At 38.8% G+C, this 18,018-nt stretch overlaps 1 protein-coding gene across 2 annotated transcripts in view; it reads left to right on the plus strand.

Moving 5' to 3' along the window:
* Positions 1-18,018, plus strand: part of UVRAG (UV radiation resistance associated) — a 421,213-nt gene that overhangs the window by 122,224 nt on the left and 280,971 nt on the right. For both annotated transcript variants that reach the window (XM_037840712.1, XM_037840711.1), the window contains exon 6: positions 14,064-14,149. In XM_037840712.1, coding sequence (XP_037696640.1) covers positions 14,064-14,149 — 86 coding nt within the window. The remainder of the gene's footprint in view (positions 1-14,063; positions 14,150-18,018) is intronic.

Consider the following 18,018-nt stretch of genomic DNA (forward strand, 5'->3'; position numbering starts at 1 on the left):
TCAGGGAGTGTAAGTCCTCCCACTTCGTTTTTCTTCTTTAGAGTGTCTTTAGCAATTCGAGGCATCTTCCCTTTCCAAATAAATTTGATAACTAGCTTTTCCAAGTCTGCAAAGTAGGTTGTTGGGATTTTGATTGGGATTGCATTGAATCTGTAGATGAGTTTGGGTAGAATTGACATCTTAATGACATTTAGCCTTCCTATCCATGAACATGGAATATTTTTCCATCTTTTAAGGTCCCCTTCTATTTCTTTTAGTAGAGTTATGTAGTTTTCTTTGTATAGGTCTTTTACATCTTTGGTTAAGTTGATTCCTAGGTACTTGATTTTTTTAGTTGCTATTGAAAATGGTATCTTTTTCTTGAGTGTCTCTTCAGTTTGTTCATTTCTAGCATATAGAAACATTACTGACTTATGTGCATTAATCTTGTATCCCGCTACTTTGCTAAATTTGTTTATTAGCTCTAGTAGGTGTATCGTTGATTTCTCAGGGTTTTCTAGATATAAGATCATATCATCTGCAAACAATGACAGTTTTACTTCTTCTTTTCCAATTTGGATGCCTTTTATTTCTTTGTCTTGCCGGATTGCCCTGGCTAGCACTTCCAGCACAATGTTGAATAACAGTGGTGACAGCGGGCATCCTTGTCTTGTTCCTGATCTTAGAGGGAAGGCTTTCAGTCTCTCACCATTGAGTACTATGCTGGCTGTGGGTTTTTCATATATGCTCTTTATCATGTTGAGGAAGTTTCCTTCAATTCCTACCTTTTGAAGTGTTTTTATCAAAAAGGGATGTTGGATTTTGTCAAATGCTTTTTCAGCATCTATTGAGATGATCAATTGATTTTTCCCTTTCGAGTTTTTAATGTGTTGTAATACATTGATTGTTTTTCTGATGTTGAACCATCCTTGCATGCCTGGAATGAACCCCACTTGGTCATGGTGTATGATTTTTTTAATGTGTCTTTGGATTCGATTTGCAAGTATTTTGTTGAGGATTTTTGCATCTATATTCATTAGGGAGATTGGCCGGTAGTTTTCCTTTTTTGTAGCATCTTTGCCTGGTTTTGGTATTAGATTGATGTTAGCTTCATAAAATGAGTTAGGTAGTGTTCCATTTTTTTCAATGTTTTGAAAGAGTTTGAGTAAGATTGGTGTCAGTTCTTTCTGGAAAGTTTGGTAGAATTCCCCTGTGAAGCCATCTGGCCCTGGGCATTTATTTGTGGGAAGATTTTTGATGACTGATTGGATCTCTTTGCTTGTGATGGGTTGGTTGAGGTCTTCTATTTCTTCTCTGGTCAGTCTAGGTTGTTCATATGTTTCCAGGAAATTGTCCATTTCTTCTACATTATCCAGTTTGTTGCCATACAGTTGTTCATAATATCCTCTTATAATTTTTTAATTTCTTCAGGATCTGCAGTTATGTCACCTTTTTCATTCATTATTTTGTTTATATGGGTCTTCTCTCTTTTTGATTTTGTCAGTCTAGCTAGGGGCTTGTCAATCTTGTTGATCTTCTCAAAGAACCAACTTTTGGTGATATTTATCCTTTCTATTGTTTTTTTGTTCTCTATGTCATTTATTTCTGCTTTAATCCTTGTTATTTCTTTTCTTCTACTTGGTTTAGGATTGGTTTGCTGTTCATTTTCTAGCTTCTTCAGTTGATCCATTAGTTCTTTGATTTTGGCTCTTTCTTCCTTTTTAATATATGCGTTTAGTGCTATAAATTTCCCCCTTAGCACTGCTTTTGCTGCATCCCATAGGTTTTGGTATGTTGTGTTCTCATTTTCATTCGTCTCTATATATTTAGCAATTTCTCTTGCTATTTCTTCTTTAACCCACTGATTGTTTAGGAGTGTGTTGTTTAACCTCCAGGTATTTGTGAATTTTCTAAGTCTCTGATGGTTATTGACTTCTAATTGTATTCCATTGTGGTCAGAGAATGTGCTTTGAATAATTTCAATCTTTTTAAATTTATTGAGGCTTGTTTTATGTCCCAGCATATGATCTATTCTGGAGAAAGTTCCGTGAGCACTAGAAAAGTATGTGTATCCTGGTGATTTGGGATGTAATGTCCTGTAGATGTCTGTTAAATCTAATTCATTTATCAGATTGTTTAGGTTTTCAATTTCCTTATTGGTCTTCTGTCTGGTTGATCTATCTATAGGAGAGAGTGATGTGTTGAAGTCTCCCACAATTATTGTGGAAACATCAATTGCTTCCTTTAGTTTTGCCAATGTTTCTCTCATGTATTTTGTGGCACCTTGATTGGGTGCATAGACATTTACGATTGTTATTTCTTCTTGCTGAATTGCCCCTTTTATTAGTATGTAGTGGCCTTCTTTGTCTCTCAAAACATCCCTGCATTTGAAGTCTATTTTATCTGAGATTAATATTGCTACACCTGCTTTCTTTTGGCTGTAGCTTGCATGAAATATTTTTTTCCATCCTTTCACTTTCAATTTCTTTGTGTCCCTGTGTCTAAGATGAGTCTCTTGTATGCAACATATTGATGGTTCATTTTTTTTGATCCATTCTGCGAATCTATATCTTTTAATTGGGGAGTTTAATCCATTTACATTCAACGTTAAAACCGTGAAGGCATTTCTTGAATCGGCCATCTTATCCTTTGGATTATGTTTGCCATATTTTTCCCTCTCTCTATTAATATCCTTTATTGTACCCATACCGAATCTCTTTAGTACTGAACCTTTCTCCAAGTCTCTCTGTCCTGTCTTTGTTTCTCTGTCTGTAGGGCTCCCTTTAGTATCTCCAGTAGGGCAGGTCTCTTGTTAGCAAATTCTCTCAGCATTTCTTTGTCTGTGAAAAATTTAAGCTCTCCCTCAAATTTGAAGGAGAGCTTTGCTGGATAAAGTATTCTTGGCTGGAAATTCCTCTCTCTCAGAATTTTAAATATATCGTGCCATTGCCTTCTCGCCTCCATGGTGGCTGCTGAGTAGTCACTACTTAGTCTTATGCTGTTTCCTTTGTATGTGGTGAATTGCTTTTCTCTTGCTGCTTTCAGAACTTGCTCCTTCTCTTCTATGTTTGACAGTGTGATCAGTATATGTCTCAGAGTGGGTTTTTTTGGATTTATTCTATTTGGAGTTCGCTGAGCATTTATGATTTGTGTATTTATGTTGTTTAGAAGATTTGGGAAGTTTTCCCCAACAATTTCTTTGAATACTCTTCCTAGACCTTTACCCTTTTCTTCCCCTTCTGGGACACCAATGAGTCTTATATTCGGACGCTTCATATTATCTATCATATCCCTGAGGTCCATTTCGAGTTTTTCAATTTTTTTCCCCATTCTTTCTTTTATGCTTTCATTTTCCATTCTGTCATCTTCCAGGTCACTGATTCGTTGTTCAACTTCCTCTAGTCTTGTACTATGAGTGTCCAGAATCTTTTTAATTTGGTCAACAGTTTCTTTAATTTCCATAAGATCATCCATTTTTTTATTTAGTCTTGCAATGTCTTCTTTATGCTCTTCTAGGGTCTTCTTGATTTCCTTCATATCCCGTACTAGGGTCTCATTGTTCATCTTTAGTTCTTTGAGTAGCTGCTCTAGGTGTGTCTCTTCTGGTCTTTTGATTTGGGTGCTTGGGCTTGGGTTATCCATATCGTCTGGTTTTTTCATATGCTTTATAATTTTCTGTTGTTTTTGGCCTCGTGGCATTTGCTGTCCTTGATAGGGTTCTTTTAGGGTTTGTAGACCAGTTGAAGTCCTTATCTCTAATTTATCAGATCTACAGCTTCGTGGAGTACACTTTCTCTAACTAACCAGCAGGTGGCGTCCACGAGCCACCTGTTCTCCACAAGCCAGATCTCCCCTGCTTAGCCTTTTTGGTGAGTGGGGGAGTGAGTCTTGTGGGGCCCAATTGGTGTCCCAAGCTTGCGTGTGTAGTTGGTGTTGCCTGCCCTGTATGTGGGGCGTGTTTCTGGGCAGTCGGGGAGGGGGGGTGGCCCTAACAATCAAATCTCCCTGATGATCCTAGAGTTTTAAAGCTACTGCAATAGTCTAATCCTTCAGTTCAGTCCTGCCACAGTTTGTCTCTGCCACTGACCCACAAGTCTTTGGTATTGGCGTATGGCTCCTGAGACTTGCAAGTGGGCCCCTCTTCCAGGCTGTGCACCCCGGGTCCTCTGTTGAGGGATGACTGTGCTATGTCACAGGTGAGTGCCGTCCCCCCAGGGCAGTTCTGGGCTGCTGGGCTGTGTTGGGAGGCTCCCAGTCTGCTCAAATGATGGCTGAATGGGGCTCTGTTAATTCACACTGCTCCCCCTTCCCAGCTCTGGGACATTCAGCTGAGGTTGCAGGGAAGGCTAATGTCCACGCCCAGTTTTGTGGTGTGTGCCTGTTATTTGAAGCACTTCCGTCACACTGGGTTGTCTGGGGCAGCTCTGGGCTATGGGGCTGGCGATGGGCAGGAGTGTTTCCTGTCCACCAGGATGGTGGCTGTGAGCGGACACCCCCCTTTTCTTGGGAAGTTGTGTTGTTTAGTGAATTTTCTCAGCCACTGGATTATTGCCTTTTGTCTCAGAGCTCTCTTATTTCTGCTCTTGACTTGACGTGCCCAAATTTCAATTCTTTGAAGCTTTCTGTATTGAGCTTCTTAGAGTAATTGTTTTAGAAAAAGCAAAAAGGATTTAAAAAAAAAAAAAAAAAAAAACCGGCCCTCCTCAGAGATCTAATGGGTTATTGAAATGCTAATAGACAAAGCAACCAGGGCCATTAAGGAAAGGTGCCCTGGGCAGAGAGATCAGCCTTGCTTCGGGATTTGCATATGCGCCTCAAGGCCTGATCTCCGCCCTTCCCCTTTCTGTGTTCACCAGAACTCCAAAAATCCTCTGCTTTTACTTTGGAGCTTCTCGTGTTGTTTTCCTTCTATGCCCGTCTCCTCTCTGCTGGGCTGGCTGCTCTCAGAGTCTCTGGTGTCTGGCCTCAGTCTATCTATGGTTGGAGTTTGAATCAGTAGAATGAGTTTCCGATGAGAGCAGCCACTGCAATTCTCCCTTCTCCTTCCTGGAGCTGACAGCCCCTCCTCCCCCGGGACTGAGCCTGGCAGGGAGGGGCGCGGGTCCCCTGGCCGCAAAAACTTACAGATTTCGCTGATCTCAGCAGTTCCACGTTTTCATGAGTGTTGTATGAAGTATGCCCAAAGACAGATTGCTCTGTGGTGTCCAGTCCACGCAGTTCCTGGCTTTTTACCTACTTTCCTGGAGGAGTAACTAAAACATACAGCTCACCAGTCTGCCATCTTGCCCCGCCTCCCCACAGTCTATTTTTGAACATTTTCATTTCTCCAAAAACAAAGAATAAAAATACAAGTAAGGAAGAACACCCAAAACATCCCATTCCCCCCAGCCTCCTTATTACTCATTTAATTTTTGTTCCCATTTTTCTACTCATCTGTTCATATACTGGAAAAAGAGTTTGTGGGCCACAGGGTTTTAACAAGAACGCAGTCACACCATGTAAGCTATGTGGTTATATAACCTTTCAGAAATCAAGGCTACTGGGTTGCAGTTCAACAATTTCAGGTATTTCCTTCTAGCTATTCCAATGCACTAAAAACTAAAAAGGGATATCTATATAATACATAAGGATAACCTTCAGAATGACCTCTTGACTCCATTTGAAATCTCTCAGCCATTGAAACTTTATTTTGTTTCATTTCTCTTCCCCCTTTTGCTCCAAGAAGGCTTTTTCAATCCCACAATGTCGTGTCCAGGCTCATCCCCAGTAGTCATGCCCCACACTGCCAGGGAGATTTACACACCTGGGAGTCACATCCCATGTAGTGGGGAGGGCAGTGAGTTTACCTGCTGAGTGGGCTTAGAGAGAGAGAGAGGACACATCTGAGCAACAAAAGAGGTTCTCTGGGGGTGACTCTTAGGCACAATTATAAGTAGGATTAGCCTCTCCTTTGCAGTAACAAGCTTCATAAAGGCAAGCCCCAAGATTGAGGTCTTGGCCTTTTAAATTGGTAGTCCCCAAAACTTGTGAGAATATCAAGAATTTCCCAACTGGGGAAGTTTAATATTTCCACATTTTCCCCCAGTCTCTCAGGGGGGCTTTGCAAATACATTTTTATTCTCTGCCAAGTTACTTTGGGATTTATTGGGGTTTCACACTACTCTGTATAAACCAACCAGACCTCACTCCCTGTTCAAAGTTCCATGTAATTTGGTGTTTAAATAAACCAATCATACAAGTTTAATTATATAGTGTGCTACAAAAAGTATAGATTTTGCACCAAATAAACATCTCTTCCTTTGGTCTCACACAGAAGTTGAAGTTTTAAAACACAGTCAATATTGTCTTTTTCTCTTGAGACTGATTTGCCTTAGTCCTGATCCACTTCATTCATATCTCTAACGGAAGTCTGAACTCCTTTTCAATTTTTTTTTAGCATTTGCTGTATGGAGTAATACTGACATTCACAGCTGCTGAACTCGAGCTCTGAGTCTCAAGGTGTCACACAGATACTTAAAGTTCCAGGGACCGACCAGGTTATATACAAAGAGCTCAGCATCTCAAAGTTTAGAAATAACCATTACAACTCAGGAATAGATGTGACTGCTGTAAGAGCTTATTGTAATCTGGGGACTTTACAATAAGCCTTCCCCTGATAACCTGTGCTCTAAGATTCAGTTCTCAGAGTTTGCACATTATAGTTAGTCTGTATTAGTGAGGCATTATAATGTTTGTCTTTTCATTTCTGGCTTGTTTCACACAAAATGTTTTCCTCAAGATCCATTTACCTTATTGCATGCCTCACAACTTCATTTGTTCCTGCAGTTGCCCAATATTCTATTGTATGCATCCACCACAGTTCACCATTCTGTTCATCATTTGATGTACCCTTAGGCCACCTCCATTCATTGCAAATCCTGAATACTGCTGCCATAAACACCAGTGTGCAAATGTCCATTCATATCCCTGCTCTCAGTTCTTCCAAGTATATACCCATTAATGAGGTTGCAGGACCTTATGGCAATCCCATGCTTAGCATCTTGTGGAACCACCACACTGCCCTCCACATGGGTTGCACCTTTCTATTTCCCCACCAATAGTGAATAGGTACATTTCTCTCTCCATGTTTTTTCCAACACTTGTATCTCTCTGTTTATTTTTTCCCCTGCACAATTTTATAAAGATATATTCACATAACATACAGTCATCCATGATGTACAATCAGGTGTTCACAGTATCATTATATAGTTGTGCATTCATCACAATCAGCCCTTGAACACATTCTTTACTCCAAAAAAATAAAAAAATTAAAATCTGAATAATAAAAAAGATAAAAGAAAAAATAAAATAAAATAAAATAAAATAAAATGGTCAGAAAACAATACCACCATCAAGAATCCCATACCTCCTCCTTTTTATCCCCATCTTATACACCTTTAGGTTTCGTATATTGACTTTGTTGCAATTTATGGAAGCATATTACAGTGTTACTGTCAATTATAGACTCTAGTTTTCATTGATTATATTTTTCCCTAATACCATCCCACTTTCAACACCTTGAAAAGTTGACATTCATTTGTTCTCCCACATGTAAAACCATTTTTTTCATTTTTACATTTAATCACCGTAATTGACCACTCTAGGTTTCACTCACTTTTGCAGTCCCAGTCTTTATCTTCTATCTTTCTTTTTAGTGTTGTACATGTCCCTGGCCTTCCTCTTTCAACTTGACTCACAGTTGTCTTTGTTCAGTGTACTTACAGTATTGTGCTACCATCACATAGAATTGTGCTTTTCATTTCTGGATCTATACAATCAATCCTGTTGAACATTCTATATTCCTTGAGCACCAAATGCCCAATCTCTACCCTCTTTTTTGTCTCCTGATAACCTGTGTTCTCAGCTTTAACTCTCAAAGTTTGCTCATTAATGTTAGTTCATGCTATTGAGACGGTACAGTATTTGTCCTTTTGTTTCTGGCAAATTTCAGTCAACATAATGTCCTCAAGGTTCATCCATGTTGTTATGTGCTCTGTGACTTTATTCTGTCTTACAGCTGTGTAATATTCCATCGTATGTATATACCACAGTTTGTCTATCTACTTGTCCATTGATGGACATTTGGGCTGTTTCCATCTGTTGGGAATCATGAATAATGTCACTATAAACAACAGTTTACAAATGTCCTTTTGTGTCTTAGCTTTCGTTTCCTCTGAGTATATACCTAGTAATGGAATTGCTGGATCATATGGCAGCTCTATAGTTAATTTCCTGAGTCATAGCCACAATGACTTCCAGAGTGGCTGTACCATTCTACATTCCCACCAATGGTGAATGTATGCCTCTTCCTCCACATCCTATCTAGCACTTGTAATTTTCTGTTTTTTTTTTTTTTATAATGATCATTCTATTAGGTATGAGATGATATCTCATTGTGGTTTTGATTTGAATTTCCATAATGCCAGTGAAGTTGATTACCTTTTCATATGTTGTTGAATCATTTGTATTTCCTCTTCAGAAAAGTATCTGTCCATGTCTTTTTTTTAATTTAATTTTATTGAGATTGTTCACATACCATATGCTTATCCAAAGATCCAAAGTATACAATCAGTTGCCATGGTACCATCATACAGCTGTGCATCCATCACCACAATTAATTTTGTTTTCAATTTTTAGAACATTTTCATTACTCCAGAAAAGAAAGAAAGGCAAAAAGAGGAAATTCAAATCCTCCCATACCCCTAACCACCCCCCCTCCATTATTGACTCGTAGTATTGGTATAGTACATTTGTTACTGTTGATGAGAGTGTTAAAATACTACTAAGTAGTGTATAGTTTGCAATATGTATTTTTTCCCCCTGTTTGCCCCTCTATTATTAACTTCTGGTTATAGTGTCATATGTTTGTTCTAGTTCATGAAAGAGATTTCTAATATTTGTACAGTTAATCATGGACATTGCCCCACCACAAGATTCTCTGTTTATACATTCCCATATTTTAACCTCCAGCTTTCCTTCTGGTGACATACGTGACTTTGAGCTTACCCTTTCCACCACATTCACACACCATTCAGCACTGTTAGTTATTCTCACAATGTGCTACCATCACCTCTATCCATTTTCAAACACTTAAGTTCAACCTAGTTGAACATTCTGCTCATAATAAGCAACTGCTCCCCCTTCTTTAGGCTTATTCTATATCCTGGTAACTTATATTTCATGTCTATGGAGTTTGCATTTTATAATTAGTTCATATCAGTGAGACCCTGCAATATTTGTCCTTATGTGTCTGACATATTTCACTCAATATAGTGCCCTCAGGGTTTCTTCATCAACGCGGTTTTTGTTTTTTATTTTTAAGATGGTTTTGTTCACACACCGTACATTCCATTCTAAGTGAACAATTGATGCTTCCCTGTATAGTCATGTATTTATGTATTCACCACCATCACCATTATCTATATACAGACATCTCCATTTCTTCCACAAAGGAGGAAGAGTCAAAGAAGGTAGAGAGACAAAAGAAAAAGAAAAAAGAGAAAAAAATGACAGCTAGGAAGCCACAAAAGGAAAGATAGAATTAAACTAAAGTAGAATAAAGGGTCAGACAATGTCAAGAGTCCCAAACCCATCCCTTATGTCCCCCTCTTACATGCATTTAGCTTTGGTATATTGCCTTTTTTACATTAAAGGAAGCATAATACAATGTTTCTGTTAATTATAGTCTCTAGTCTGCATTGATTGTATTTTCCCCCCAGTACCACTCTGTTTTTAACACCTTGCAAGGTTGATATTCATTTGTGCTCCCTTGTATAAAAACATGTTTGTACATTTTATCACAATTATTGAGCACTCTAGGTTTCACTGAGTTATACAGTCCCAGTCTTTATCTTTCCTCATTCCTTCTGGTGTCCCACATGCTCCTAACCTCCCTGTTTCAACCATACTCACAGTCATCTATGTTCAATGTACTTAACATTGTTGTGCTACCACTACCAAAATTGTGTTCCATACTTCTCACTCCTGTCTTCTCCTATCTGTCTTAGTGCTCTGTTTAATATTTTCTGCAGAGCAGGTATCTTGTTCACAAACTCTGTCATTGTCTGTTTGTCGGAGAATATTTTAAGCTCACCCTCATATTTGAAGGACAGTTTTACCAGATATAGGATTCTTGGTTGCCAGTTTTTCTCTTTCAGTATCTTAAATATATCACACCACTTCCTTCTTGCCTCCATGGCTTCTATTGAGTAATCCGCACATAGTCTCATCAAGCTTCCTTTGTATGTGATGGATCTCTTTTCTCTTGCTGCTTTCAGGATTCTCTCTTTGTCTTTGACGTTTGATAATCTGATTATTAAGTGTCTTGGCATAGGCCTATTCAGATATATTCTGTTTGGGGTACGCTGTGCTTCTTGGATCCATAATTTATGTGTTTCATAAGAGATGGGAAATTTTCATCGATTATTTCCCTATTATTGCCTCTGCTCCTTTTCCCTTCTCTTCCCTTTCTGGGACACCCATGACTTGTACATTCATGTGTTTCATGTTGTCATTCAATTCCCTGAGGCGTTGCTCCTATTTTTCCTTTCTTTTCCCTATCTGTTCTTTTGTGCGTAGGATTTCAGGTGTCTTGTTCTCCAGTTCCTGAGTATTTTCTTCTGCCTCTTGAGATCTACTGTATATGTCTCCGTTGTGTCTTTCATCTCTTGTGTTGTGCCTTTCATTTCCATAGATTCTGCCAGTTGTTTTTTCAAACTTTGAGTTTCCACCTTATGTTTGCCCAGTGTTTTCATTATATGCTTCATCTCTTTTGCCATATCTTCCCTAAACTTGTTTAATTGATTTAGCATTAGTTGTTTCAATTCCTATATCTCAGTTGAAGTGTAAGTTTGCTCCATTGACTGGGCCATAACTTCATTTTTCTTATTGTAGGTTGTAGTTTTCTGTTGTTTAGGCATCTGGTGTTCTTTCTTAACCCAATCAGGTTTTCCCAGACCAGAACAGGCTCAGGTCTCAGAAAGGGGCAATAGTATCAGTTTTCCCTAAGTGTTTGTCTTAGAAGATTGACATAACCTGTGAGGCATCTTGCCGCTGTGCTTTTCCTAACTTTCCCAGCAGGTGGCACCTGTGAGTCTGTCACTCCTGACTGGTGTAAGGAGTTGTGGCCTCCTTAGTTCCTGTTTTGGCTGTTTTCCCCCAGGCTCTTTGGTCTGGTTCTGGTTCTGAATGGAAGGTGGTAGATGAGCTGGGCACCACCTCCTTCCTCTTAGGGAAGATACACTCCCTAGGGAGTTATCATCTGCATTTAAATAGGTTCTTTGTCTCTCTGACTCTGCTGTCTCCACCCTTGTCTGGGTCAGAATGCTGAGGTTTTCTCCACTGAGCTGCTTAGATTGAGAGAGAAAAAAAGGGACAATAAGCCCCCTTTCAGGGCCAGTCCACGGGCCCCCAGTTTCACTTGTTGGCCAGAGATAACACCTGGTCTTCTGGGCTCCCCCTCCCAGGACAGATGAGTCTTCTGCTTCTTTAAGGTCAGTCATCACTAAAAGCCTCTGATTGTTGGGAGTTTGTAGCTTGTGTTGAGCAGTCCACATTTGTTAATTAAAACCCCAGATGGAGCTGGACTGAGGTATATTCACTTGTTCAGAGAGTGCTGCTTTCTACCACAGCAAGGCTTTGCTGTTCAGCCTCCCAAGGGGGGATGGGGCTCCTGGGGCAGTTTCGTAGCTTTTACTTACAGATTGTATGCTGTGATCTCAGGCATTTCTGCCAATCCAGGGTGGTATATGATGTGTGGACAGTCACGGTTGTTCCCTAGCAGTTATTCCAGATTATTTACTAGTTGTTCCTGGTTGTTTATTAGTTGTTCCAGGGGACTAACTTCCACTCCTCTCTATGCCACTGTTCTAGTTTGCTAATGCTGCCAGAATGCAAAACACCAATGATGGATTGGCTTTTATAAAAGGGGTTTATTTGGTTGCACAGTTACAGTCTTAAGGCCATAAAGTGTCAGCAATCGGGTACCTTCACTGGAGGATGGCCAATGGTGTCCAGGAAACCTCTGTTAGCTGGGAAGGCATGTGGCTGGTGTCTGCTCCAAAGTTCTGGTTTCAAAATGGCTTTCTCCCAGGACGTTCCTTTCTAGGCTGCAGTTTCTCAAAAATGTCACTCCTAGTTGCACTTGGGGTATTTGTCCACTCTTAACTTCTCCAGAGCAAGAGTCTGCTTTCAACGGCTGTCTTCAAATTCTCTCTCATCTGCAGCTCCTGTGCTTTCTTGAAAGTGTCCCTCTTGGCTGTAGCAGCTTGCTCTTTCTGTCTGATCTTATATAGTGCTCCAGTAATTTAATTCAGACCCACCCTGAATGGGCGGGCCAACACCTCCATGGAAATTATCCAATCAGAGTCATCACCCACAGTTGGGTGGGGCGCATGTCCATGGAAACACTCAAAGAATTACAATCTAATTAACACTGATAGGTCCACCCACACAGGATTACATCAAAGATAATGGCATTTGGGGGTACATAATACATTCAAACTGGCACAGCTGCCATCTTGCCACCTCTGTCGATGTCTTTTGCCCATTTTTAAATTGGGTGCTGTCTTTTTTCTTTCGAGTTGTAGGATCTCTTTATATATTCTGGATATTAAACCCTTATCTATTTGTGGTTTCCAAATGTTGTCTACCATTGTGTAGGCTGCCTTTTTACTTTTCTCACAAAGTCCTTTGATGTACAAAAGTGTTTAACTTTGAGTAGATCCCATTTATCTATTTCTTTTTACTTTGCTCGTACTTTGAGTGTAAGGTCTAGGAAACCACCTCCTATCACAAGATCTTTAAGATATTTCCCTGATTTTCTCCTAAAAGTTTTATGGTGTTAGCTCTACTGTTTAGGTCTTTGATCCATTTCTACTTAATTTTTGTATAAGGTATGAGATAGGAGTCCTCTTTCATTCTTTTGGATGTGGATATTTAGTTCTTCAAACACCATTTATTGAAGAAGTTGCTCTGTCCCAGTTGCATTGGCTTGACTGCTTTAGTATTGATTGATTTTTAAATGTTAAATCACCTTCACATTCTGAGGATAAATCTAGTTAATAATGATATATTGTTGTTTTAACCTTGTAAAGGATTACTGGATTCAATTTGTTAATATTTTGTTAAGGATTTTTTTTTTGTCTTATGTTCATGAGGTATATTCATCTATAATATTCTTTTTTCTTTTTTGTGTGTGGTGTCTTTCTTAGGAATTAATATTAAACTTGTTAGCATAAAGTTGTTCATAGTACTCTAACATTCTTTTAATGTCTGCAGAGCTGTGACTTAAAAAAATGCGTATACTAGCCTAATAGCAAACACTTAATAGTGCTTAACTACATACCTTTCACTTTACAAACATTAAGTCATTAAATCCCCTCAGCAACCTGTGAAGTAGATACTAATCACCATCCCATATTACAGATGAAGAGACAAGGTTAAAGTAAGAGAGTTTAGGAGTCTGGTTCAAGATGACAGAGTGTGAGTATTGAGGGCTTAATGTTAATCCAGGTGGTCTAGGGCCAGAGTCTTTGTTTTTAACAAACTTTACTTTGCCTTAAATAACAGAGATATCTGTTCTGTTCTTCTAATGGGATTGTTTTGTGTTCTTTCTAGAAACCATCCTTATTTCCACCACCTTTGTACCACTGGAGTGGTAATATTTGTCTATGGTATTCTTAGTAGGACTTGGAATGCCTTTCCCCCCATAAAAACATTACATATGATGGCTAGGCATAATCGCAATGTTGTTTTTAATCTCTTCTTCAGTCACATAATACATTAAAAAGACTTCTGAGTTTCCCTGGGAAATTCACCACAATTTATAAAGTAAAACATTGTTTCCATGGGAAGATGGTTATTTTAAAATCACTTGTCTAAAAGTGTAGACTTCAGTTATATGAAAATTGTACTTACACCTTTTTTTAACAATTTCAATTAACTGGACCATTTATAAATTATAATAAAAAGACAGAAATAATGAACAACTTGTATACAAGTTTTATTTTTTAACCTTGATTAATTTGTTTATAAATATCTTTCAGAGTTATTCGAATGTTCAGAAGAATAGTCTTCTTCAGGTGGATCAGAACTGTGTTCGCAATTCTTATGATGTCTTCTCTTTGCTACGGTAAGAAATTTCTCAGGAGTCACCCTGAATTTTCTAAAGAATATTCCTCATCTTGAATTTGTGGCATTTCAGTCTGGGAAAATATATGGGAGTTTTAAAAGCTGTTATTCAGACTTAGCATTTTTTAGTGAGAGCTTCATAAATTTTGTAGCTACAGTGATTTAAGTTTATCTCTTTCACAAAACCTTTAGAAAGCCATTTCCTTTCTCTGGACAGTGGGAGAGAGTGGTTGGAAGCCACTAATCTTAAAAAGGGACATGAACTGTTTTCAGATCTTCGAACACCAAATAGAGGTCCACAATTTAGAGTTATAAAAGTTTTAACAACTACAGCATCACTAGAAAAGCTCTCCAACACCCCAAACATGGAATATAGTTTTGTCCTGCTGTTCATCTGAGAAGAATTATGTTTGGCAAGCCAAAGGATCTTTGATGAATTTCATGCTCACAGGTTTAAGTGCCTCTGCTTTATATTTTCATAGTATCTAGGCTTAATTTTGAAAGACTTTAAAATTTGTTTTTAATTGTAAATGTGGTAGATCATCAAGGACATTTTCTCAGGAGGCAGGCTACCAAAATAAATGCATTTCAAAACAGAGTTAAATGTTGGAAGTTAAGCAGTTATCTTAGGTTAGTTGTCTTTTTCTTACTCCCTTGCTATGGTCTCTTTGAAATGTTTTTTTATTGTATGTTGGTTTTCTTTTTAACTTTTTTTTTCATACAGTTGATTTGAAAAAAGAAGGGAAAGTTAAAAAAAAAAAAAAAAAAAAAAAGAAAAAAGACAAACAAGGAAAAAAAAAAAAAAAGATGTAGTGCCCCCTTGAGGAGCCTGTGGAGAATGCAGGGGTATTCGCCTACCCCACCTCCATGGTTGCTAACATGACCACAGACATAGGGGACTGGTGGTTTGCTGGGTTGAGCCCTCTACCATAAGTTTTACCCTTGGGAAGACGGTTGCTGCAAAGGAGAGGCTAGGCCTCCCTGTATTTGTGCCTAAGAGTCTCCTCCTGAATGCCTCTTTGTTGCTCAGATGTGGCCCTCTCTCTCTGGCTAAGCCAACTTGAAAGGTGAAATCACTGCCCTCCCCCCTACGTGGGATCAGACACCCAGGGAAGTGAATCTCGCTGGCAACGTGGAATATGACTCCCGGGGAGGAATGTAGACCCGGCATCGTGGGATGGAGAACATCTTCTTGACCAAAAGGGGGATGTGAAAGGAAATGAAATAAGCTTCAGTGGCAGAGAGATTCCAAAACGAGCCGAGAGATCACTCTGGTGGGCACTCTTACGCACACTTTAGACAACCTTTTTTAGGTTCTAAAGAATTGGGGTAGCTGGTGGTGGATACCTGAAACTATTAAACTACAACCCAGAACCCATGAATCTCGAAGACAGTTGTATAAAAATGTAGCTTATGAGGGGTGACAGTGGGATTGGGAATGCCATAAGGACCAAACTCCACTTTGTCTAGTTTATGGATGGATGTGTAGAAAAGTAGGGGAAGCAAACAAACAGACAAAGGTACCTAGTGTTCTTTTTACTTCAATTGCTCTTTTTCACTCTAATTATTATTCTTGTTATTTTTGTGTGTGTGCTAATGAAGGTGTCAGGGATTGATTTAGGTGATGAATGTACAACTATGTAACGGTACTGTAAACAATCGAAAGTACAATTTGTTTTGTATGACTGCGTGGTATGTGAATATATCTCAATAAAATGATGATTAAAAAAAAAAAAAAAAAAAAAAAAAAGAAAAAAGACAAACAAGGAAAAAAAAAAAAAAACATGTAGTGCCCCCTTGAGGAGCCTGTGGAGAATGCAGGGGTATTCGCCTACCCCACCTCCATGGTTGCTAACATGACCACAGACATAGGGGACTGGTGGTTTGCTGGGTTGAGCCCTCTACCATAAGTTTTACCCTTGGGAAGACGGTTGCTGCAAAGGAGAGGCTAGGCCTCCCTGTATTTGTGCCTAAGAGTCTCCTCCTGAATGCCTCTTTGTTGCTCAGATGTGGCCCTCTCTCTCTGGCTAAGCCAACTTGAAAGGTGAAATCACTGCCCTCCCCCCTACGTGGGATCAGACACCCAGGGAAGTGAATCTCGCTGGCAACGTGGAATATGACTCCCGGGGAGGAATGTAGACCCGGCATCGTGGGATGGAGAACATCTTCTTGACCAAAAGGGGGATGTGAAAGGAAATGAAATAAGCTTCAGTGGCAGAGAGATTCCAAAACGAGCCGAGAGATCACTCTGGTGGGCACTCTTACGCACACTTTAGACAACCTTTTTTAGGTTCTAAAGAATTGGGGTAGCTGGTGGTGGATACCTGAAACTATTAAACTATAACCCAGAACCCATGAATCTCGAAGACAGTTGTATAAAAATGTAGCTTATGAGGGGTGACAGTGGGATTGGGAATGCCATAAGGACCAAACTCCACTTTGTCTAGTTTATGGATGGATGTGTAGAAAAGTAGGGGAAGCAAACAAACAGACAAAGATACCTAGTGTTCTTTTTTACTTCAATCGCTCTTTGTCACTCTAATTATTATTCTTGTTATTTTTGTGTGTGCGCTAATGAAGGTGTCAGGGATTGATTTAGGTGATGAATGTACAACTATGTAATGGTACTGTAAACAATCGAAAGTACAATTTGTTTTGTATGACTGCGTGGTATGTGAATATATCTCAATAAAATGATGATTAAAAAAAAACAAAAAAAAACAAAACAAAACAAAAAAAAAAAAAAACAGAGTTAACAGTTACACTCAACCTGTGTTCACCTTAGTCAGACAGATTGTTCATTGAAATTTGATTTTGGCAGTATTTTTCTACTGTTTACAGAACACATCATAAATTTTAGACCTTTAGACATTCTTTTTGTATCTACTAGAGGAACAGTCCAGAAGGATGATTGAAGAAAAGGCTATTTTATAAACACTATAAAATGGGTCTTTCTTTGCAAAACATGTATCTTATTACACATGATGGTATAGAGTTTGGTCACATGGACTGTGTAAATTGCTCTTGAGAGACAATGATTTTTGCTAAAGTAACCACATGCATTTGCTGAATTTTGATTCTTATCTGAGATGTGTGTTCGCTCTGACTGCTTAGAATATGTAATAGAGCAGACAGGATTAAGTAATTAGATGGTGGAGATGGAGTCGGGGAGGTTCCAAAATATACAACTCATGTTTTTTAGCCTAACCAGTTTGGGACTCATTGAGTTTTAGATAGTGACGAGGGGAATGTCCAGAAATAGTTTAAAATGTCAGTGGGTCACTAATATTTCTTGATCTCTGTTTTCCTCTCAGAAAAATGATGGTATTGATACAATTACTTTTAAGATGTTCTCCAGGTCTGAGATGCTGTGATATTATTAGAGAAACCAGTATAATTAAAAGAAAGAAAGAATACAAAATCAGGGAGAAGAGGAGGATTTGGATAGAGTAGCATCATAGAAGCTGAAAGACCAGAGATATTCAAGTAGTATGGAAAGCTCTGTGATGAACAGAAGAAAGACTTCTGGATCTTGGGAAGCAATATGATACAATACGGAATGCTTTAATTAGCATTGACCTTGACTTCAATTAACTGTGACATCCTAGTTGATTTAACCTATCTGATTCTCCACAAGTTGGAAGCAGTGATCTTACATGTTAATGTTAATTTACAAAACATTTTTCTTATCTATTATCTTATTTTCTTAGAAGTTTTTTGTGTTTACATGTTAGAGATTATAGCTTTTGTTTTAAGTGTAGAAGCTGAGGTCAAGAGGCCTTTATATAATTTATCTGTCTGAAGGCACACAGCAAGTAAGAACTAGAGTGAAAGCCGATAAGGTTTTCTGACAAGCAAGATTTACAGATC

This window comes from Choloepus didactylus, chromosome 6, assembly GCF_015220235.1.
Source record: "Choloepus didactylus isolate mChoDid1 chromosome 6, mChoDid1.pri, whole genome shotgun sequence".
NCBI classification, from domain to species: Eukaryota; Metazoa; Chordata; class Mammalia; order Pilosa; family Megalonychidae; genus Choloepus; species Choloepus didactylus.